The 22,790-nt window shown below is 45.1% G+C and overlaps 2 protein-coding genes across 2 annotated transcripts in view; one reads left to right on the top strand and one right to left on the bottom strand.

Annotated features, from left to right (window-relative positions):
• Positions 1-11,924, top strand: part of ide (insulin-degrading enzyme) — a 33,168-nt gene extending 21,244 nt beyond the window's left edge. Inside the window, exon 26 of the transcript XR_003932624.1 lies at positions 11,884-11,924. The gene's annotated coding sequence lies outside the window, so the exon portion shown is untranslated. The remainder of the gene's footprint in view (positions 1-11,883) is intronic.
• Positions 824-22,772, bottom strand: marchf5 (membrane-associated ring finger (C3HC4) 5). The gene is made up of 6 exons (XM_030106171.1): positions 22,372-22,772; positions 11,487-11,689; positions 2,044-2,174; positions 1,774-1,957; positions 1,360-1,526; positions 824-1,175 (listed from the first exon to the last, which is right to left on the bottom strand). Exons 1-6 carry the CDS (start codon positions 22,413-22,415, stop codon positions 1,059-1,061), a joined length of 846 nt encoding a protein of 281 aa, XP_029962031.1. The 5' UTR covers positions 22,416-22,772; the 3' UTR covers positions 824-1,058.
• Positions 22,773-22,790: the final 18 nt, after the last annotated feature.

Consider the following 22,790-nt stretch of genomic DNA (forward strand, 5'->3'; position numbering starts at 1 on the left):
TAAGAAACACGGTCCTGATTTGAAGGCTTCATTCTGGCCGTCTTGAATGTTCTCCGGCGTTTCCCTCCCTGCAGCGGGGGGTGGTGGGAGGGGTGGGGGCACCACCACACCACACATATCGGATGCAGTGTTTTTGCGGTGTGAAGTTCTGTGTGTTCATGTAGGAAGGATTGTCTGGTTGAGGAGTGCAGTCTGATGTTTTTGTTTTTTTGTCTGTGTGTTTCTAACTAATAAACAAAGTGGATGGAAGTGTGTGTGTGTGTCGTCTTGATTGCACGTAGCACACTTTGGAAAAATACATTTATTCACAGAACTGATAGCAGAGAAAGTAGTGTTTACAGGACAGTTCACACACATTTTTAAACATCTCTGTTGGCGGTGGTGGGGGGTGGGCACCTGGAATAAGCAGGTTAAATGTTGGACACTGGGGTTATATCTGGAAGCCTTGACGGATGGAGGAGCCGGCCGAGTCGCTCGCATCAAGATTAATACACCTACGCTGAGTCATGAAGTGACCCGTTAACCCCCCCCATACTGAAAGATCCAAACGAGAGAAAAAAAAGAATCAACTGAGGTCTCTGTCCATTTGGCTCGTTGTCATGGTTACATCTTCCTCCTGAAAAACGTCATCGATGTCCATCACACGTCTGGAGCGCCGTGATGTTGAGAAGAACAGCCCTGCAATAACTGTGTGTGAAGTCAGTGGTAATACATTCCACACACACACACACACACACACACACACACCAGCAGACGTGAACCAAAACTGTTTACTGCAGCCATCTTCAGAAAACATGTAATCACACAGTCCTCGTCCAGTTTCTGTCAAATACACTGAGGTTAGTATTACTGATGATTGTTGACGTCACACTGCTCCCGCTGGGGGGGAGGGGGGGGGAGGGTGTGTGTGTGTGTTAGTGTGCTGGACTCGTCAAACTAAAAGTTTCATTGGCGTGGGTGTGATGCTGATTCTGAGACGTGTCCCAGCGGGCCCCGCCCCCTCCGCTCGGGCGGGGTGGGGGGGGGGGTCTTCAGTCCGTGTGTCCCAGCCAGCGTTCTCAGGCGTCCTCCGGCTCGGGGAAGTTGAGGATCCTGCGGTGGGCTTGTCTCAGGTACTGCTGCTGCTTGAAGTACACCTTGAACGCTCCTTTGATGGCCACGAAGGCGATTCCTCCCTGTGACGGAAAACAAACACAAAGACTTAAACACTTCAAAGCCTCACACACACACACACACACACACACACACACCTCAGAGCCGGCTGAGGAAACAGCTGCTTTCATGTGTGGTTCCTGTGGGAATAAAGAACCAAACAACAGTGTGTGTGTGTGTGTGTAGATGTGTGTGTGCTGCACCCACCAGGATGGTCCTCTGCAGGTTGGAGTTGACGCTGCTGAACATGAGCTTCCCCACGATGGTGGCGATGGTGGGAAACACCAGCGCGCCGCAGAGGATGCGCGTGGCCGACACGTGGTCCGCCAGGGGGCTGGCCTCCGCCGGGATCCGCGGGACGGGGCAGCCAATCCCTGTGCAGATGAGACACGGGGGGGCGGAGACAATCAGAGGACCATCTTTGAGTCTTCGACCCGATCACACAGCAAAGCCTCGGTTTTGTGTTTACAAGGCAACATTTTGAAGATAGAAAGTAGTTAGCATGCGCAGGTTCTACATTTCCACTTGAAAACCTTAAAATCAGTAATAAATGTGTGTGCGAGTGTGTGTGGTCTGTTGCAGACAGTATTTGGAACATGTGGTCTGGGCCGGTTCTCTGACCTGGGAAGATGCTGTTGAGGATCTGCAGCTTGTTGGAGTATTTCCTCCACAGCCGCAGGACGTAGTCCTCCCAGCGGATCATCTTGCCGAGGATCAGCATGACGGGGATGGTGGGAAGTCCGATGAGCAGGAAGAGGGGGTCGGCCCGCTCCATCACGTCCAGGCCCTCCTTATGGCCCACCACCTGGACAGCCGGGGGGGGGGAGGGGGGACAGAGGGTCAGGACTCCTCGCTGCCCCGTCCGCCTCTGGAGGACCATCCGCTCTGTACCTGCATGACGGTCACGGCTCCGTACGTGACGGCCGTCCAGTAGATGGAGCCCACCATGATGCCGGCGGCGGCGAAGGGTCCGGCCTTGGAGATGAGCCGGTCTGCCAGATCCAAGACGTACACCACGGGACCTGGAGACGCAAAAAACATTTAGACACCCGGCCCGCTGTCAGACCGTCAAACCTTAAACCCACCAGTTCATCAGCTCCACACCCGGAACACTTCAGCTTCATTCAGACTGCAGGAAAAGAACTGGAGGAACCAAGAAATGAGGCTGAACTTCCTCCCAGTGCCTCCAAACTTTAAAGGCTCTGAGGGAAAACACAACGTGCACGTTGTGCTGGAGGCTTGTTGACACTCGGGGAGGGGCCCCTCGGCGTCTCGGGACAGGTTAGGTCCAGATTAAAAATAACCGGGCCGGGGGATCGATGTGAAGACATCAGAAGGTGGGGAGAAGCTCCGCCGCATCCTTCCAGGGTGACTCTGGGGAAATCATGCAATATTTACAGGAAGGCAACCCGATTTCCGTCCACGTCCTATTAATAACCTATCCAGGAGCGGGGCGGGGCGTGGCGGGGCGAGGACGCCACCACAGGGAGCTGCTGTGTGCTGCACTGAACTCTGGGAGGCAACATCTCTGGGGCTCATCTTTTCTCAAATCACAGGGGAAGTCGTCCTCTTCCTCTGGGGAGTCGACAGGGCGGTTTGACTGCACAGGATCACACACTGTTCTCTCAAACTTTAACTCCAAGACGAGCCATGTTTTAACACAGCGGTCCAAAAGTCAGGAGTTGAGAGGTCGAGGCTGAACCAGAGTGTTTGGTAAACATCTTGGAATAACTAGTTTATCTGGAGCGGCTGGAACTGAGCCAGACATGTGATCTCCTTCAGTCTGGCGGAGCAGGAGAATTTATACACAACGTGTCTGGATAATGGTTCTGTTAATCACTGAAGCTTTAAACAGAACCTCATCTCACAGCTTCGTAACATCATCAAGTCCTTCTGTTTGTTTTTAAAGAAAACTGGAGCCTCGACGGCTCACTTCAAATCACTTCAAGGTTTGGATGATTTATGGGCCAAATGTAAAACAGATTTAAGGCTCAGGTTCTCATTAGCGTCAGCTTTTCAGAAGTTAGGAATAAAGAGATCTAAAAGTATTACATTTTTTTGCAAAAAACACCATCGACGCAGCATCAAGTTTTAATTTGCGGGGCCTTTCTTTCAGATAAAATATCTTCTCTTTAACCGAAAACAATGAAGTCATGTGGCTTTTATATGGAGGATTAAACCAGCGATTCACAACCTGAGATCCAAAACCCCGATAAAACCCCATGAAGACCCAAACAGCAACCGGCACGTTTCATCTGGTTTGTTTATATTGTGTGAATTCTCACAGTCACAGCACGGTGCTTCACTTTTCATCTCGTGCAGACGTGGACACTTCTTATGTAGCCGTGTCTGTCAGCAGGTCAGGCGTCGATACGACAGCATTCCTTCTACATTTTATCTGTGATCTGACGGGCTCTGTGTTGCTTTTAGCTAAGCACACAGCAGTGTTTTTGGAACTGTGGAACCACTCAAATTTAATCTCGACTGAGAGTTCTCCTTCCTTCCCTAATGTGGTCGGAGTGAGACGTCACGTCTCCCAGCGTCGGAGAAAAGCCGATAGAAAAATGTTGAGTCACTGCTACAAACTTTGCTGGAGAAACACTCTGCTGTCTGCTCATGTCATAAATCTATTACGCTGCGAGGTTGTTGTATCGTGAAAACAGAAAAAGAAGAGAGTGACCTTGTACCGCAGGAGGCATCCATCACTGAAAGCTAAGGACGAGTGCTGCTGCTGGTTACAGGCTGCCAGGCCATCCTTCAGGACGTGGGCAGATTTAATGCACCTGAGCTGATTCAGAAAAGACACTGCGCTGGAACACCTTCAAGGGCCCACAAACAATAAATAACTTTGCCCGTTGTTGGGGGGGGGGGGGGATTTGATTTTTCAGACTTTATTAAGCCGTTTGTGCCGTGCGGCCACTGTGAGGGAGTCTGCCACAAGCCGTGTGCGATCCAGCCACCTTTTCCTACAGCTGACTGCATTCACTCCCAGAAGCTTTGAGCTCGGTGCAGCATTTTAAGCAGGCCACGCCAAGACTCCTTTTCTTCAGACTGCAGCGCTCCGGCCCGCTAACAAAAAAAAAAAAAAAAAAAAAAAAACCCTAACAGAGAGAGATGCTTCTGTTGCTTTTAAAAGTACCTGAGCCACAGCACAAGTTCCTGCTGCAGTCTTTATTAATGCAGCAGCTGGCTCTGGACCCCGTCTCCGTTTTCTCCCCTCTTTAACAGCACCTGTGTTTGCAGAGTGGACTGACCCCACCGCGCTGGAGGGTATTAATACGGCACATTTTGATGACAGCACTGGAATCTCTTCCGCCGAAGCGTTACACCATCGTGGCTGGAGGGAACTGGGTCGCCCTTAATGGCCACTGGCAGGATGGAGAGCTGAGCAATTCATTTCGACCGCTGGCAGCAGATCCCGTAATTACGATAATTAAAACGGAAGGAGGGAGAGAGGGGGGCGTAAAGGAGATGGGAGTGTGTGCGGTGGCGGTGGGGGGTGGGGGGGGGGGGGGGGGGGGGGGGGGGGGGGGGGCGCATTCCTCAGTAGTGGGCACACTCGCTGGCACGTCATCCTGACCAGCTTGTTTACTCTCTCTCTCTGCGGAGTGCCGCTAAAGGAGGAGCGGCAAGGACACGGCGTCCTCCTGAGTTCCATCGCCGGCCAAATTAGCATGATATGCTGGCGTTGGCTCTGCAGCAGGTGCTGGTGGGAGGGGAGCTGGGACGGCACATCCACACTCTGGCTGGCTCTCACCTCTCCGCCCGAGTCGTGACTCATGGAAAGCAATCAAACCCTGGGCAAACGGAAAAGGTGTGCAGTGGCCCCAAACCAACCCCACCCACCACCGCCGCCGCCTCCGCCAATCTCATCTAGCGGCAGGCCGGGGGTCCCGTCCCGGGAGCCAAGAACACCGAGTCATTCCTGCCAGAGCCTGGAGAAATAAGCTGGCCTCAGCAGCAACCCTGAGAAAATCAGAGCGGTGGCAGCGTCCCAGCATCAGTCTCTACCTGTCCACACACTCCGCTCCATCACGCAGATTAAGAGCTGCCATCCCATCACCGTGTTGTCACCAAGCTGTGAAACTGCTTTTTACTGTGAGGGCTAATTAAAGACGCTGTAAGCGCCGCAGCTTCTGACGACAAATTATATTCCAAACGTTCAGATGCGATGGAAACGGCTCTCTGCACTACGTGAAAACCACGGCCATCAGGTAGCCGTGCAACAGAGAGCAGAGCTGGAATAAAAAATGAGAAAAGTAGCACTGCAGCAATGATGCAGCAAAACAGACAACGCTGTACCCCCCCAGCGCCGCGGGGAGAGTGCTAAAGCCCAGAGAATCCTGCAGCCCGGGTCCAAAGTCCTCAGTCAAAGCAAATAAGTAGAGAGTTGCGCTCTTTTCATATTACTTATGCTAAAAGCAGATAGTCGAGGCCGTTCGCCGTCCGTCTTCTCTGTAAACAGAGAACGCAGACGCAGGAGTCTTTTTATGACGACTGAAGCACACCCACCCAAATCTTCAGCTGAACAAGTAAATGCAAGTAAAATGATGTACAATCTGCTACGTTAGCTGCCAACACTCAATTAGGAGGCCTGCTGGCTTTTTTTATGAAGGCCTTAGCTTTGGACACTTGCTGTTTTTGTTTAAACATTCTCAATGTCAAACATTGAAAGGAAGATAAACCAATCACTGGTCTAACTTTGCTTTTTATGTCTACATCAATCAGTGAATGTGGATCCACTGCAGAAAAAAAATACACGAATCTGCTTCACAGACACTGAAACAGAATAAAGACAGGAGGCGGGCATCCATTCACTAGCACTGCTTTTTGAAATGTGAGACTTTCAATTCAAATCAGCTTTATTTATAAACTGCCAAAGACAACACAGTCATTTCTAGGCACTTTTACAGAGAAAACCCAACAATTTGGAGAGTCTTTGCAGAGTTTCACTGCTCTCTGTGATGCAGCTGCTTCATACCGACGCCGTTTTCCTTATCAAATGATTTATTGATGTTTGAGGAAGGCCTGTTTAAAAAAATATTAAAATCAACTGATGGCAGCGATAATCCCAGCTGAATAAGGCCTTGTTTACATGACAATGAGTTCAAGTGAAAACACATGATTTCCATTGCATTTTGGGTGTATATTTATGTGACGACTGTGCTCTGAGTCACTGAAAACAACTTTCTTAAAGCGCTCTGGCTCCATTGTCGTGCAACCAGGAAAAAAATACACTGCAATTTCAATTTCCTGAAACGGTGCATATGTAGCACGGCGGTAGTCACTCCATAGAAGTCCAACTTGGTTGTCTACTAGTGTTTTATCTTCAGCACGCGTGTGCGCGTGTGTGAGTGTTTCATTACATAAACAACCAAAAGCGTGAACATGCTGACTACACTGTTTTCAGAACACTGTTTGTGTGAAAATTACACACCCTGAACAGATCTCCAGCCCATCACACAGAAATCAATCCTCGACGTGCATGAAAACAGCCGCGCTGCTGCAACGAAAGAAACAAATAGTGCGCGCATGCGGTCTGACCCACATCTGCCACAGATGCAAATGAAGGAATAATCCCGCGTTTGCATGCGCCGCTCTGCTGGAGGGACATCCTGTTCCTACAAAGTGGCCTCGCCGTCGCAGCCGCCTCATGTGCGAGTCGCAGGAGAACACGGGAGGACGGCTGTGATTTCGCAGCGTCTCTCCACTCATCTCCCTCCGCGCCCCGCCGGCTCCTCCTGTGACCCAGATTCACTCTCTCACACACGCTTCCTCCATCCCCACCACCTCTGTCTGACACCTGCTAATGGGATTAAGGGAAAAGAGGTGCTTTTCCCCGCGGTGGAGCAGCCTCTTCGGTAAACTCACAGGCGCGGATGGCTGCGGCCGTGGGAGGATGTGAACCTTTTTCAGGTCATGTGCAGCCTATGGGAGGAATAAAAACTTCACTTCGGCAAAACTCTTTTTCTCAAAATGGCGACATATGATATAAAGTTTCACCACAAAAATAAAACTCTGGCTCAGAGTCACTAACAAACTGCAACACAGGCACTTTAACCACCGGCTGCACTAAATAAACATGAATTCTCTAGAAAAATGGTTAAAAAGCAGCGTGCATTAAAAAAATATATCCATGTTTGTAGGGTTTAAGTCAGCTGTGTCAAACTCAAATTAGTTCAGGGAGAAACTACCATCCTGTCTGGCGGTGTTTGCTCGTGGGAGGCTTTGTTCGTGTATCGCTGGGCGGGGTGCGGTCTCAGCCTCCAGGATGGTGCAGGGGAGCTTGGGGCACCATGCATCCTGGGAAAGGTGATCACTCTACTGCTGAGGTACTGGCTGATTCTCTGCTGTGTGCCACAGAAGCTGCTATTCATATTGTCTGTGAACGCATGGCTGAATTTAATCAATCCACCATGTCTCATATGTCTATCAAGGTAAATTTATTTCAATAAACATATTTTTCGTGTGTTTTCACCCAGGGTTAATCATCAATATAACAAGTGACACTGTAATTATCAGTTTGTTGTGAATCTATAACTGACTGACTTTTACTGTTTGTGCATCAGAGATGTGAAGAAGAAGTAGGAGGAAGCGATGAATATTCTATAACAAAACTGTTGAATACTGGCAGCGTGCTGAATGTGAAGCAGGTTATTCAGTCCAACATTTGACATTTAAACAATTTGAAATTTATGCGCACAGTAATTATCCTATAAATATAACTGCTGTCTGCAGTGTTTCCATAAGGCAGAGGTCAGCGGCGCAGCGAGCCCAGCCAGCACAGGAAGCTAACTCATGGCTCATGAGGAAGCATCTCTTTCAGTTCGTTCTCGACATACTCAGTAATCAGAAGTGCATTAAATGTGAAAGTTTTCAGTTTGGATTCTTGGAGTTCATCTTGCACTAAAACTGAGTGAGCCTTTGACGTTCATGGGTTATTTTGCCATCGTTTTATTGCTCTGTATAAAGTGAACCGATATATCTGGGGTTGGTTTAAAAAAAAAAATCCTGATGCTGGCATGATGGTTGTGGTCTGAACAAACCAGTGGCTGTATTCATTCATTTGGCGAAAACGCCTTTCAAATGAATCTGCAAAACTTTTCTTGCTTTTTGGGTGTCGGTATACACGGCAACACTGCTCGCTGCCACTGAAAACAACTTTTTGACAATGACTCCCATGGTGGAACATATTTAAAACACTGACTCTGTCACCGTGTGGATGGCCGCTGCTGTGTAAACAGACATGCTTTACAGACCACTGTAGTGTAAACGTGAAACTTTTCTGGAACAAAAACAAAACAACAATGCGTTTTCAGTTGAAACGTGACGTGAACCTTAGAAAGATTCCAGACCCCATCGCCAATCTGTAATTTGACAAACCAGTAAAGCCAAATGTTGGTCGACATCCACTCCTGACAAAACCCAAAGACAAGAGCCTCCAAAATAAACAATAAGAAGCAGTTTTCAATTGAAATCTTCTGCTGTTGTCTGACTTGTGAAATCTACTTGACCAACATCAGACCTGGATCCCAGGTGGGAAACCAATGAAGTAAACCACCAAACCCTTAAATCAGCTCCCTCAGCTGTTTGTGTGCCTTCTTGCGGTGTTATGTACACAAAACATCCCGGGGCATCAACTGAGGTCCTTTTCACAGCGTACCATCTAAATCAAAGGGGAAACCAAAATGTTACACACATTAGTTTAGCTCAGTTATATTAAGCCCTTGGTAAATAAAGCCTGATGGTGGCGTTAGTCCTGTGTTAGACTCTGGTCATCAGCCACAGAGAGAAGGAAGTTTCCCTTCAGAATGCAGCCATTGGCCATTCATCAAAGTACTCTCCTGTTTGTCCTACATTGAAATGCCAAAGCAGTTTGACAAAGAGACGGCGACATCTCTGGAGTGGGCAACAGGAACTTGGGGGTAAACATTTTACCTTGTGGGCAACAAGTTCTTAGAAAAGAAAGAAAAGAAAGAAGCCACAAAACCAGTGTAATTATGCGGCAGAGCGAAGGAAAACACTGATGCTTTCAAACACTTTGCAATTTATAATGCGTCTCTCTGCAACAGCATGTGAGTGGAACACAGGCTTTAAATAACAAAAGCGTGTTTGTAAGCTCCTCTTTTTATAAGGCTGCGGTAATTTCAACTACTTCTGTGCAGTCTTGTTGTCTAATCTCTGATAGCAACTATCCCGCTGCTTGAAGCCCACACTGAGTAGGAGGAAAAGCTACACGAATATCCAGCGTGGCCATAACCGAGAGATTAGTCGTGTGATGTAGCCTACAGTACAGACTTCCTTTCACCATGTTGCTTGGCAACCAGTCAGAAATGGCTTCACCTTAGTTTCACCGAATTGCTCCGTATTTTCATGCTTCCGTATTGAAATGGATTGCTGAATGAATAATAGACTTATTCTTTACTGGTGACGCGGTTTTCTTTATAAAACCGCTCCTCTTGCGATGCGCCATGAAAAGTTGAACTGAGAGTACGAATGAAGAGACGGCTGTAGTGGACCGTCGGGGCTCATTACGTGATTTCCACACTGAAAACCCAAAAAGACAAAGACGCCTTTGTCGTCAGTACATTCAGTACCCAACAGGACATTTTCTCATGACAAATGACCAAAAACAATGGGCGCAAACCCCACAGCACAAAGACATTAGCTATATGTTTTTATCACAAATCATACTCTTATCAGAATACCTGACAGCACTATTACATCTGGCATGTTCACCGTGTGGTGCAGCCCGACATGAAGTGGCCCCGGAGTCTGAGTGTGACGACTGTGGAAATTAGTGAACCCGACAGGTCACACAAATGCAAGAGCAGAGAAGAAGACGCATCTAAGAGTCAACCTTATGATCGAGAACTGTTTTCCATGAAGCTAATGATACCACTAAGGAAATGGAACCACTTCGTAGGAAGTTCAGTACATTACATTATTTAGGTGATTTGACCTGTTTTGATCAGTAACTTAAAATGTGTCATCCTGTCTTGATGCACATTTCTTAACATAGGATCAATTATCAGTTCTATTGGAAAGTGTGAGCCAATTAACAGGCATCTTTAACACAAAAAGAGGCTGAGGGAAAACAGGCAGACTATAATGTTTCTCTGGAAGAGCGAGATGGAGAGATAAACTCAGACAGCCCTGAAAGAGACTGAGCTGAAATGTTCTGCTTGTAGCACAGAAGTGAGTGACAGCGAGGCCTTGGTCGCTATAAATATACATGAACCTGTTTACCAGAGGGGCCCTGCCTCCCGCAGACCCATATTGTCTAATATTCTGCTTCTTTCTCAAATTGCAACTTCGCTCTGTTTGAGTTTAAGCTGGCGGTGGCAAAGAGGCTGATGGGAGTTACACACAGGTGTGTCACTAAATGTTCCCACATCTGACAGTAAAAAAGTAAAGGGTATTTTTGCTGATGCACTCAGGAACCTGTTCAAGAGAGGAACATTATGAAGCCTGTTGGTCACTCTCTTCAAAAGCCACAATATGTAGCAGAAAAGTCTGCAGGTCGTGGCTGAATAAACCAGCTCTAGAATGGTGTGTTTTCATGATATGACTCAGAGCGTTGGGGAACAATCGGAGCCCTCGTCACTCTGACGTGTCGGGATAATTGAGGCAGCTGCTGGTCCGTCAGCCAGAAGCAGGGACTGTACAACAAGTGAGCGCTCTTCTGTTCCTTGTCAGGCTGAGAGGAAATATTTACCCGGATCGCCACAGAACTGATGCTGGCTCCCGAGTAAATAAACACGCACTCAGGCAAGACAAACTGAATGGCTCTCAGAAGCTTTGGGTTCGGTTACAGGCAGCGGCTATTAAAAGTGCCCTCAAAGAGGAGCTTCGGCGGTCTGTTTACATGGAAATTCGCTCTGTAAGGCTGCTTCGGTGGCCACAACTGGCAGAAAATGAGAGCCGTCGTGACATTTTGACAGTGCAGCAAATTAAAGTCAGATTTAGAAACTCTGAGGCAGCGTCTCAATCCAGTGTGTGGCCAAAAGGCAACTAGAAAACAAGCAATAATGTTTGTTTATCACAAGCTTCAACCAAGCTGTACGACAGACTAAATACTGTGGGATCATAATCCAAAGCATGTTGCTTTCCAAACTTTCCTCATCCTGTATCCAGGATGTGCCAGATCCTCACGCGATCGAATCCACTTAGGAAGTTCCCCGAAGCTGTTTGCAGTGACAGTTGACAATGATGGAATATTTGTCTGTGTATACAGTTTCTCCAACTTTTCCCTGAAATCTGAGCCACTGACATGTCGGTTAACTGATGTTCACAAAGCGCTCCTTTCAGCCTTTGCTTTGTTCCTGACTCACCGAGTTTGGGAAAGACGATTAGGTACTCTGCGTTGCATTGTGGGCAAGCCACGCGCGCCGTGCTGTTACCCCGCTGCTTCTCGTCGACCCAGCGCTGCAGGCACGACTGGTGAACCCACTTTGTGGAGCCGCGGCAGCGACACGGGCGCACCCACTCTGCCGTGCGATCGTCCTCGTCTGTGGCGAAGCACACCCAGCAGCTCCTGAGACAAACAATCGACAGGTGGGATTCAATTTAAAAAAACAAAAAATAGGATTTCGCTCAGCTGATCTCACCGTGTTAAGAAAAAAAATTAAATCCAGTGTTCTTGATGGGAGTGTGGGATTTCAAAGTCAGTGCTTTCAATGCGTCCTTTGGCCTTCGCAGTGTACTTGTGCTTTTGGAGCCTCAAGGTAGGTGTGTGTGTGTGTGTGTGTGTGTGTGTGTGTGTGTGTGTGTGTGTGTGTGTGTGTGTGTGTGTGTGTGTGTGTGTGTGTGTGTTATCTGGTAGAGCCACAAATTTCCCTTCTGACAGTGTAAGGAGTCAGAGGTGTTTGAATTCATGGCGTTTTAAGGATCTATTGACACACTCAGCATCAATGTGTAAGGTAAGATCAGCAAAAGAAACAAAAGGATTATTGTTAGTCCCCTTGATCATCAATATACATATAATGGAAGGCCAATAAATGACAGGATCACTAACAGGCAAACGAAAAGTTCCAGCACAAAATCCAAGTACATTTCATTCCTGTCCTCCTGCCACCGTGAAGAGGTTACAGAAGTTCATGTAATACAGCCTATTGACTTAAAGCTGAAACTCCAACATCTGACAACAATGAACTGAGTGTGTGTGTGTGTGTGTGTGCATGTGTGCGCGCGTGTGTGTGTGTGCGCTGAGGACGGGAGAAGAGTGAAAGATATCAAGCGAGACTAATGTAATCTTCCGAGTGTCCCCCTCGAGTAAAAAAGCGAGCAGTCAGCAGCACAGAGTCATTACAAGCCTAAGTCAAAGGTTTGGGCTTGAAACGGGGCTTATTGGGAGTTCTTGTAGAGAAAAGTGTTGGCAGGGCCATTTCTCAGCATTTAGGGAACAGCGATGGAAGCGCTGATCTCAGTCTCTCGGATTAAAACGGCCTCTATGAACACGCACAGCATCGACCTGGGCCCACGACTCTGTGTGAAATCAGATCAATACATAAACCCTATAGGCAAACAAGCTGCATATCTGAGAGTACCACAGGAACTGTTCAATGAGCACATACACCAGCTCAAACAAACAGGCCCTTCATCCTCTAATCTGGAGCGTTTTCAAGAGATGACAGTGCACATCACATTATAATGTTAAAATCCCCTCTTTCATTTGCTCTAACAAATATTTACTTGAAAGAAAATGACAGGCCATATATATATTTTTTTTTCATGCTTCTGCGGGCTAAGATCATACATTCCCTCCAGGTTGGCCAGTATTCCTCTGACATTGCCTTTCACTCTGACTGCATTGCTGCAGGAGGCTAAATTCATCAGGGCATCCCTGTGCGTGCGACAAAAATATCCTACTCCACAGCCGGGGTGTGAAGCAGAGGGGCGCAGCATGCAGACAAACCGAGGACAGACTGGTCTCCCTTGTGTGCACCACCCAGACAAATGCCCCGCTCTGGCCTCCAGCCAAACCATATTTATCAGCCCACAAGTGTCCCAACACATCCTTCCTTCCTTCCTCCTCCCCTGCGTCGCCGCCTCCCCACATACAGTGGAGGGCTCTCTGTTCCTCCGTGGACAAAAGGCTCGTGCCGCCTCACTTACAGGAAAGGAGTCTTCAGCAACTTTGGCCTGTCTGCCAATTAACCGCACCATCCTAGTGAACAATACCCCCCCTCAAGCCCTCTTCCGCTTCATGTCACCTCAACATCTGGGAGGTAATTTGATACCCGATTTCCTTGACCTTACCACGGCACATCTCCAACTGTGACATTATGCGGCTCTTTCATAATTAATCAGTGGCATGCAAGCGGCTGGAGGAGTTAGCCGCCCCTCTGCCTCACTGCGTGTGGCCAAGTTCAGCGATCCAGGGCATCACTGACATTTCTATTTTAGCTGCAATACATCAATAAAGAGAGTCATAGGTTAGACATCAATAATTTATTTTAAAAATCTGTCTGGATAAAAAGGAGGGCGATATCTGATTGGCTGCAGACTAGGGATGCAAACAATTAACCGATTATCGATTAATTGTCAATAAGAAATTACTCAATTAAAATAAATTAATAGAATTAATAGCTACCTTCATTTTTGTTCTATTTATGAATGTACTATTTGAGAAGTTTGTTTTGCTTCTATCACAGTACACTTTTTTATTTTCATGTTTCTAGTAGCCTTAAAGTAGCCTTGTCATTGCATTGTTTCATGTGTGAATGTGTTGTTCCCTGCTGTTAAGAATAAATCTTTTATTAAGGAATATGATTTGCATTTTCTCTTTCATGAGAAAGACAGCATTTTTGTAGAAAGGAACCTACTGATTCAGAGTGAAATTCAGCTTCTCAGAAAAATTGCCGCTTATCAATTAATCGATAATCAATCGATAAGATGAAACAACTATTGATTAATGAATTACCCGATAATTTGCATCCCTACTGCAGACAATCTCAATTTTAAAAAATGCATCTTTTGATGATCACACTCAAAGTTTCAAAAACAAAAAAATAAACAACAATTAATAAGACAAGTGTAAAGGGACTGAAGGGGAAGCATGTTGTCAATAAGTCAGTTTCTCCACAAAGTTGCGATGCTGCAATTTCAACAATTAAACTCAACCAGTTTCTGAATTCTGCACGACTTTGCACTTTGACATGTTGTGTGATCGGACATAATTGAACGTCAGACAGAATTCATGGTGATTAGTTCAATTTAAATTAACTCTTGAAATGGTAGCATCGCAACTTTCTGGAGGGGCTGAAAACCAGTTAAAGGGTTTGTAAATGGCTGCACAGTACAGACTTTTCAAATGTACTCTATCATCTACGTACAAAAAATTATATGTGAGTGCATCAGAAATACATCTGTAAAACCTGTTTATCAGGGTTTTTTTCCCCCCATTTATGAATGATTAGATGTGCAGAGATTGGTGAATAGAAACCTCATTCTAGACTTTGATAACTAAAAAGACAGAAAGAAAGAAAGCTCGCCCCACACACACAAGAGAACAACTCAACATGCGACTCCCAAAATGTCAAGACTTTCCCTGAAGCCTCTTTCATGCCTAATTAGACCTGGGAGCAGCATGTTGCTAGGAGATCCTGCAGGTTCAGGAGGCCCACTCACTGCCTTCAAACCATTTTCAACCTGGACTGCTCGTGTGTGATATTTATGTGCTCATTTTCATAATTACACTGAACCTTGAACAGTTGGCATTTCACTGGATGAATGAAAAAATGATTAGTCGACACACACCTCGTATAAGCCCCTGGCACACACTCAATGTGGAGACAAAGACTGCAACAGAAAAGCCTTTTTTTCCCCTCTCTCGGGCTGTGATTACGGGCTGTTATCATTCACATCAGGACATTTGGGCTGCTAAAAATAGACATACTGGATTAATGCTCACAGAGTTGACATTACCTCAATCCTCAATACACACCGCAGAGGAAGATTAGTTGGGGGGGGGGGGGGGGGGGGAAATAAATCACAAGATGAACCATTTAAACTCTGTCTATGCTGCAATAATCCTGCAGGTAGGAGGTTTCAAACTGGGCCAAACAGGCCACTATCTCATCCCTGACAGGGTTTAGACAACAGGTTGCCTGTGCTGACCTGATAAGACATATCTACCATTTCCTGTTCTGAACAACAGGTATGACTGGAAAGGAGACAACTGTCCTGTATTTCTGTGAAAACATAAACACTGTTTGTTAAATCACTGATAGGCTTCGGAGAAAATGCTGAGAATCCAAAGTTTTGCTCTGTAGCTTCCTAGAAGTTACCCTGAGGTGCTGTGGGACCTGAGGAGCTGAAGCTCTCGGAAGAAGTACCCCCTCTTCATGTGTATGCTTGAGGTAAGCTGGCATAAAAAATATAATGAAAGTTACAATCGAATAACATTTCTCCAAAAACTGTTTAACGATTGTTCATAAATGTTCAGAAATGTAATATAACATTCCAAGTTATGCACTGTCTAAATATGCATTTAAACAAATCGTTGTTTTAAATATTGTTTCATAGCCTAATTTTGGGGTTGCTCCCCACTGAGTATTTATAAATCACAGATAGGAAATTAATTTATCACTGAGGTCCAAAAAAAAGGACTGCTCTGGATGGTTGAACAAGTTCACTTCTGTTTGTTTCAATTTAAATACATCTCTTTCCCCACAAATTAAGTCCACGGGTTTATCTTCAGCAGTCAAGAACTTAGATGCTCCAGTCTTGGTAAAACCGGACATTTTACATTAATTTTCACCATGTGGTTTAAAAGGAGCTGTTCATTTTGCAACACACCTCTGGAAACAAACCACAACTCAACATCTCACTATAGATGATACTGTACGTGCCTACATGTGGATAACCGTCACAAGAAAGTCACTAGAGATGGCTCTGCAGGGAGGGTTCATCAGTTTTCTAGACATTTTCATGCAGTCCACAACCAGCAGCAATGCCAGCCTCCATGAATCATTTTGCCACAAAGTTTGACTCAGCAAATCCCCCTCAGAACGCCATGTATATTTCAACCATCCTGCTCCCACATTTGAATAATGCATGCCAAATCTGTGGCATTCTGTCATCGCAGTGAGGTCTAAGGGTGCCACAGGAGGGTCGAGGAGGGAGGGGGGTCGAGGGGTCTTCTGTCAAACACTGGAAGGCCAACTTGGATAATTTGCTTGGGTTAGTGCCCGCTTACCACGAATGACTCTCCAGTCCTCCCCGACGTTGAATAAAACATGACGATGCAGGAGATGAGCCCTCAGGTCGAGGCGCTCATGTGACACGTCCGGTGAAAGGACGACGGAGGGACGACGTACTGAATCCTAGTCCATCTGAAATATCCCTCCATTCACAATTCTGTCTACACTTCGTACTGAGCTGGTCGAATCGGGCCTCCTCCTGTTTGTCACTGACAGGTACATGTCCCTACACTGCATCTTCCAGTTATTACCCTCTTTTGCACTGCAGGGCAGAAAAAAAGGAAATAAAAGTCATCATGTGGGCTGACAGTGGGGGATTTTCAGAGGCTGCAAATGAAGCTGCGATAAAACATGAAGATGAGAAGCTGAGTAGAACAGTGGACAGATGTCTCCACGGGAGCTCGACAGCAGAGAACAAAACCCAGCGCTACCTTAGATTCACCGGCTCTTATTGCTGTAACCCGGCTCCTGAGCATGACGGGACCTAATACAACAGCACCGAAATGCTATCCCCCTGCATGAAACCTTAATCTCCAGCTTGCTGTCGCCTCGGAGCTGTCTAACAGAACACTCGGGCAGATAAGTTGAAGCTGCATATGTACAAAATGTCGTCTGAATACAGAGGATTCCTACAGTATCACATGGGGAAAAAAACAAAAAAAGACAGACAGTGGTTGGGAACATTGCTTCCTGGTGATTCTCCAGGGTAGCAGCAACAGCAATCCTCCACGCAGAGCCAACACAGTTGCTTGTGTGTATTTACTCATGGGAAAAAATTGAACAAAATAAAGACATAAAACATTCCTAAATTATTCAAACACAAGGTTGGGAAGGTTTCCATCAAAATGTCCTTCAAACAACGTGAGATGTGATTATGGCTCGTTGCCTGAACTCCACTGAAGCAAGGTGACCAGCTATTTCACCCTTTTGCAAGTTCAAGAGGACAGAACTGTTTCCACACCGAGTCTGAATCCACCTAATTCTCACACTGACACTTGACACAACAAGAAAATGTGATAACTGAGAAAAGCTCAGAACTGTGCCATGCAGTCACATAGAAAGTGGGGTTTTATACAATGACAGCATGATTGACACTCTCCTGCAAAGATAAGTGTGACGACATTGTTACTTTCTCATCGTCTCACAAGTCAGGCTCCCGTTCTTAAAGAGGTGCCCCACAAAGGGTCCTTTCACCCAGCAACGGTCATGTGACTGTGGGAAAACTAGAGGTTCCTCAGCACAAAGGGCCGGATTCTAGTCCACGAAGATCTTAAAGCAAGGTTAAGGCCTGGAGGGCTTCTCCGTGTCTGACTGCTTCCACTCAATCACTAACTAGTCTGGTCCAAGTGTGTTAAATCAAAACACTGCCTCACTGAGCATTCAGATATTTCAAGGAGTTCCAGCTTCCCGCTGATAAACTGGTGAATGTCAGCTGCCACACTGGCTCGGAGAAGTTAACATGGTTATATGATCTGGACTGTTTTTTCACATATCGTGCTACTGAATATATAAATATCAATTCAAGCTACAAAACCGTGAGACTTTATGCAGTGACTTTCCAACACTTTGCAATTCCTTCTTTACATATTAGTCTTGTGACTTTCAATTCATGATATCAGTCATGAAGGCATATTTACACTGTTTCAATGATTCAAAAGAAACTAAACTGCACCTGCTGAGTCAACCAACACAAGAGCCTCTTCCTGTATTACAGCCTCGAGATACTCCAGAACAAATATGTACACTTCTGGTACAAGAAGTATTAGGCAATGTGCCCTTTATTTTTCTTCATCACAGGCAAGAGAATCCAGGAAAAGGCATTTGTTTACGCTTCCTTTCACTCAAGGTGGCCGGTATCCAAAGTTAGAAAAGACTACTAGGCGCAAGTTCAGGGTCTGATGGCCCTGAACCAGTAAAGGTTTATCTAGGGCAAGTTAATTCGAACATGTGACCAATGATTAGTTGAAAAACACGCGGAAGGTAAAAAGCTTTGGTAAAAGCACTTTTTAGTACTCTCACTCAAGGAAATGTCTAATAAATAACAGATGCAACAGAAAGAATCGCAAAGAAACTTAAAGGGAAACTTTTTACATTCTGTGGAACATAATAGAGATAAACTAGCCCGAGTGTTACCGTGTGAAAATTTATGCTTCTTGCATCTGTTGCAAATTAAGATAACCTGCAGTCGTTCTACTGCTTCCCAGCAGAGAATCTAGCAATAAGATATATAGCACAACACACAGAATGGCTAAAAAAAAAAAAAAAAAAAAAAAGGGGGAGGGACAGAAAATAGTTGTCACATATATTTCATATAGTCAGAACAATGAGATTTGTCTTTTTGTTTCATAATCTCCCACGTGCTTCTCATTAAAAACAGTATTAATGGCTCTTTCTAATCCATAAGCAATTACCAGCATTTGCTGGCAAGTGTCAGAGGCTTTAACAGACGGATTTCTACATACAGTCTGGAACTGTCTTTGCTCAATATAAAGTAAAAAACAAAAACAATTCTATTTAATAACTATGTACTTTAGCCATTGTTCTGAAAAATGCGGCTCAATTAATACATTTTTTCCTAAAAAATAAAAACACGCACCACACTTGAAAGAGAACATGAATCTCTTAAGAGTTTTGTCTGGACTGACTCAATCACAACCTAGGAGGACAGGCAAACTACCAATGGGACTAATGTTGGTTTACATGACTCACACTTCATGTTTGTTGAAAACACAGTATCTATATGTTGCTTGCGAAAGTTCAAAACACCAAAAACTATCATGGGTTGATGGGAAACATTCGAGGTTCGACCCTCAGCTTGTGGCAAACAAAAACAGCCAGGATGTCCTCCGGTTAACAGCGAGTGATTTAAATACCTCAGAGCCTCAGAACTATTTTGAGTTGTGTTATTTGGCACAGGCGGACGTTAATGCCATGCATCACAGGTTATTTATGCCAGCCACAGGTTACTCAAGCAAGGCAAGTCAGCTGCTAAACAGCTGAACGTCTTTCTGCTGCAAAGTACAGACATGACCGAGTACAAAACAATAACCTTAACTTTGTGCTTTTTTGTTTATTACACGGAAACTTTCTCAAATGTGTATATTTATATTGCCACAAACATTTATTTTCTCTAACCTGTGTATGGCCCAAAGCCATAGAAAATCTTGTCTGTATAGTAAATGAGTGTTTATGAAAACACACATGTAGAGCATGTATTTATTGTTCCAGTCAGACTGAGCGCAACAGGATGAACAATCTGGGCAACAAAACCAGAGAAGAGTGACATGCAGTGGGTGGTGCCAGTGGAGAAAAGAAAAAAAAAAGGGGTCAGGCTGGACTGAAAAGTGTCTCCCACATCTATTTGTGAAACACTGCATTGCAGGGGCAGCTGGCTGCTTGTGGCAGCCCCAGATAAGAGCCTGTGGAGCCTTATGTTTGTCAGTGATAGAGGCTGGGTACACAACTGTCTAGGAGCAAGGGGACACGGCATACATCTTTTTGCTATCGGCTCCCCAAACACCGGTCAGGGTTATTGCCTTCACCACACACACGCCGTCAACAAAATAACACAAATAACCAAGCTCACATGCTCTTCCTTTCTTTCTGCTACTATACCGTGTACTTGGGAAATGCTTTCAAAGTCCAGCATTCAACGTTTACACAAAGAGCACAGTCAGATTCCTACAAGCGCCTTCAGTAGAAACTGCATGAGCTTTCCGACGCCGTCAACTATTTGTGGAGAGTGCACGTCAGACAAATGTGAAACTATTGTTGCAGCAATTCTTAACCACCAGCCAGCCATGCTCAGTCATGGATGAAAAAAAAAACTGTACATCATGGCTGTTCCTTTTTTTCTCTCCAAAGACAGAAGGGGAATCTTAAAAAAAAAACACCATCAAGAAACAATAATGTTAATTTTCCAAGCAGATTTTACTTTCTCAACATTACTGTGAGACTTCAAGTTTCAGCCTCTAAAAATAAAAAAGCCATGTGGTAACCACTGTGGTACTGTTGAGTGAGTGTGATCACAGACGAAGCTTGACACAAAGTTCAAACACACACTAAATGGTTTCACTAGAACAGACAATGTTCTCAAAGGGAAAGAAGGGAACTTTCTCTTGTCTTGAACTCCTTGACTTCACATTTTCTGTTTCAAATCAGCAGATCCCTAAATAAGAATGAGTGTTGACGTGTTTTTCTGTAGTCAAGGCATGAGTGAAAGAAGGGATGAGTAACATGAAAAACTTTCAGATAACTTACAATTTAAATTGATAACCTTAAACTGGAAAACAGAAGCTTTCATAAAATCCAATTTAAACTCTTACCGGGGTTAAATTTGGTTAAATCAATCCAAGTTTTGAACTCATATCTATAATTGTTAAATTAATATATGTATAACTATCTTCCCAAGCTTGTTACTGTTTGTCTGGCTCACAAAAAATCCTACTGATTGTGAAGAACAAATAATTTACGTAACATTAAACACTGTACACATGGCATAAATACACACTTTTCATGTGTTTGATGAATACTTTATAGTTACGCTGATGAAAGTATTTAACTTGTGGTCGCACCATTTTGGATTTTTTTCCCTCAGGTCTCTGTAGATCATGCTGAATAAAAAAGCACCGCCATAAATGCTCACAGACCTGGCAGTGAAGCCAGACAGGTAGAATGACAATGCAGAAAATCAAGTCATTCAGATTCACATCCAGCATCAAACTTTGTTTTTTGTGGAGGTGGAGGTGCAGACGAACATTGGTACCATACAGGATTTGGGGTGTTTTTATGGCTGTCATATCTGAGTTGAATGTGTACAGTTTTGAGACCAAGTCCAGTGGGGAAAGGTTCGTGTGAACATGATCTTCACACTTCCAGACCAAGACTGGGCTTCAGCGGTGGTCTCAGCATGGCTCCAGTTTCACTTGAACTTTACGGAGGTGTCATAGCAATGAAGAACTGTTTGATTAAGCATTGGGAACCCTCAGCATCTAAATGATAAACAAGACGGACTGTGGGAGGTTTTGTTTGCACTGTGGGGGTCTTTAGAGGCATTACTGCACCAGTGACTATTCTGAATGATGTTGCATTGCCATGAATGCAAATGTATCATCTATTGGGAAGTGATTCTGGTTCTAATGAATGCTGTGCAGGGTAAAACTGAACGTATTGAAAGCACACACTGATTCTGTATGGCTGTTTGTCTGGAGAAAGATGCAACTTTACTCCCAAACATGTTCTCTCCTGATGTAAACTGCTGGTATATATACACACTTCTGTCTTTTAGTTTAGACATGTTATTCAAGTTTCAGCTTGACTTTACACCATAAACAGTTTGGATGGTTTTAGTCTTGAACAATTACTAACTGCAATCTGTGCTCAGTTTATCTGCACAAGCACGTTGGCGCACACCATTCACACAAAAGGTCTTTATCCATCACATACCAGGTGAGAAAGTGTTCCTTTCTCAACGCATATTTGTCTGGATTGTAAAATTAAAAGGTGAGTGAAGGCACACTTGCCAGAAGAATAAAGTATTCAGGTCCTCATGTAGCAAAAGATAAAGTTGAAGTTTCCTCACTCACTGACATAATGTTCTACCTGAGGGCGTGACAGTACCGCAGTCCCCTTCTTGTCTCCGGGTCAAGAGTTTGGAGGTCATGTTCATGTAAAAACCTGACACTGTGACCTGAAGTTTATTTGTGAGTAAAAACGTATTTTAATATTGTTGTTAGTGGCTTCCTCTCATGGACTTTCGAATCATTTAAAGCAAACAGCTAGTAGAAGTGGTAGAAGGGGCGCCTAACCCCATGATGCAAACATAGCGGTCCTATGAAGTTGTGAAGCAGGAGGTGGGAAGAATTCCGTCGTTCTAAGACATTTACTGTAGGTTATTATATAGAAGTCTCCCCAATGCTGAGTCAACAATGATGTTGGTTTCCGACAACCGCTTTGATTTGGAGTAAAGCTATAGAGCTGCCGCTAGCGTGTTAGCCTCAAACTTGGTACTCACCTGTCCAAATTTTGCTGCATGGCCACGGCATTCTCTTCCGCCATTATCGCGAAGAAGACAAAAACACTCAAACGTGGTCTTCTTGGGAGAAAAAAAAATTGCAGCGTTACGGATAAAACATTAAAAAAGCGACGCCTGTCAATCCACTGCAGCTGCGGGACGACTAGCCAGTTAGCTAAGGCACTGGCGCTAACTAGCTACATAGGCCTTTGTGTTGATACGGCAGCTATCGAGCTAGCTCTTCAGCTGAAAATCATCTCGTTGAGGTTGTCGCAACTCTGGTAACACTTATCTGTTGGAGAGGCGCTACTTTGAGTAAAAATCCTCTTTAGACGTGCTACGGCCTCATTTTACGTGACCGTTTGACTCCATTGACAGGCCGTCTCTGAGGGAACGCAGCACGCCGCTACGTCACTGCG

The sequence above is a fragment of the Salarias fasciatus genome, chromosome 13 (genome assembly GCF_902148845.1).
Source record: "Salarias fasciatus chromosome 13, fSalaFa1.1, whole genome shotgun sequence".
In the NCBI taxonomy this organism is placed as follows: Eukaryota; Metazoa; Chordata; class Actinopteri; order Blenniiformes; family Blenniidae; genus Salarias; species Salarias fasciatus.

Excerpts from the sequence above, each read along its gene's own strand:
- marchf5 (XM_030106171.1), bottom strand. The coding sequence starts at position 22,415 with ATGGCGGAAGAGAATGCCGTGGCCATGCAGCAAAATTTGGACAG. Across the intron at positions 2,175-11,486 it reads AATCGTCTTTCCCAAACTCG|GTCCCGTGGTGTACGTCTTG; the intron begins GTGAGTCAGGAA and ends TTGCGTCTCCAG. Across the intron at positions 1,527-1,773 it reads CCTCAACAGCATCTTCCCAG|GGATTGGCTGCCCCGTCCCG; the intron begins GTCAGAGAACCG and ends TCATCTGCACAG.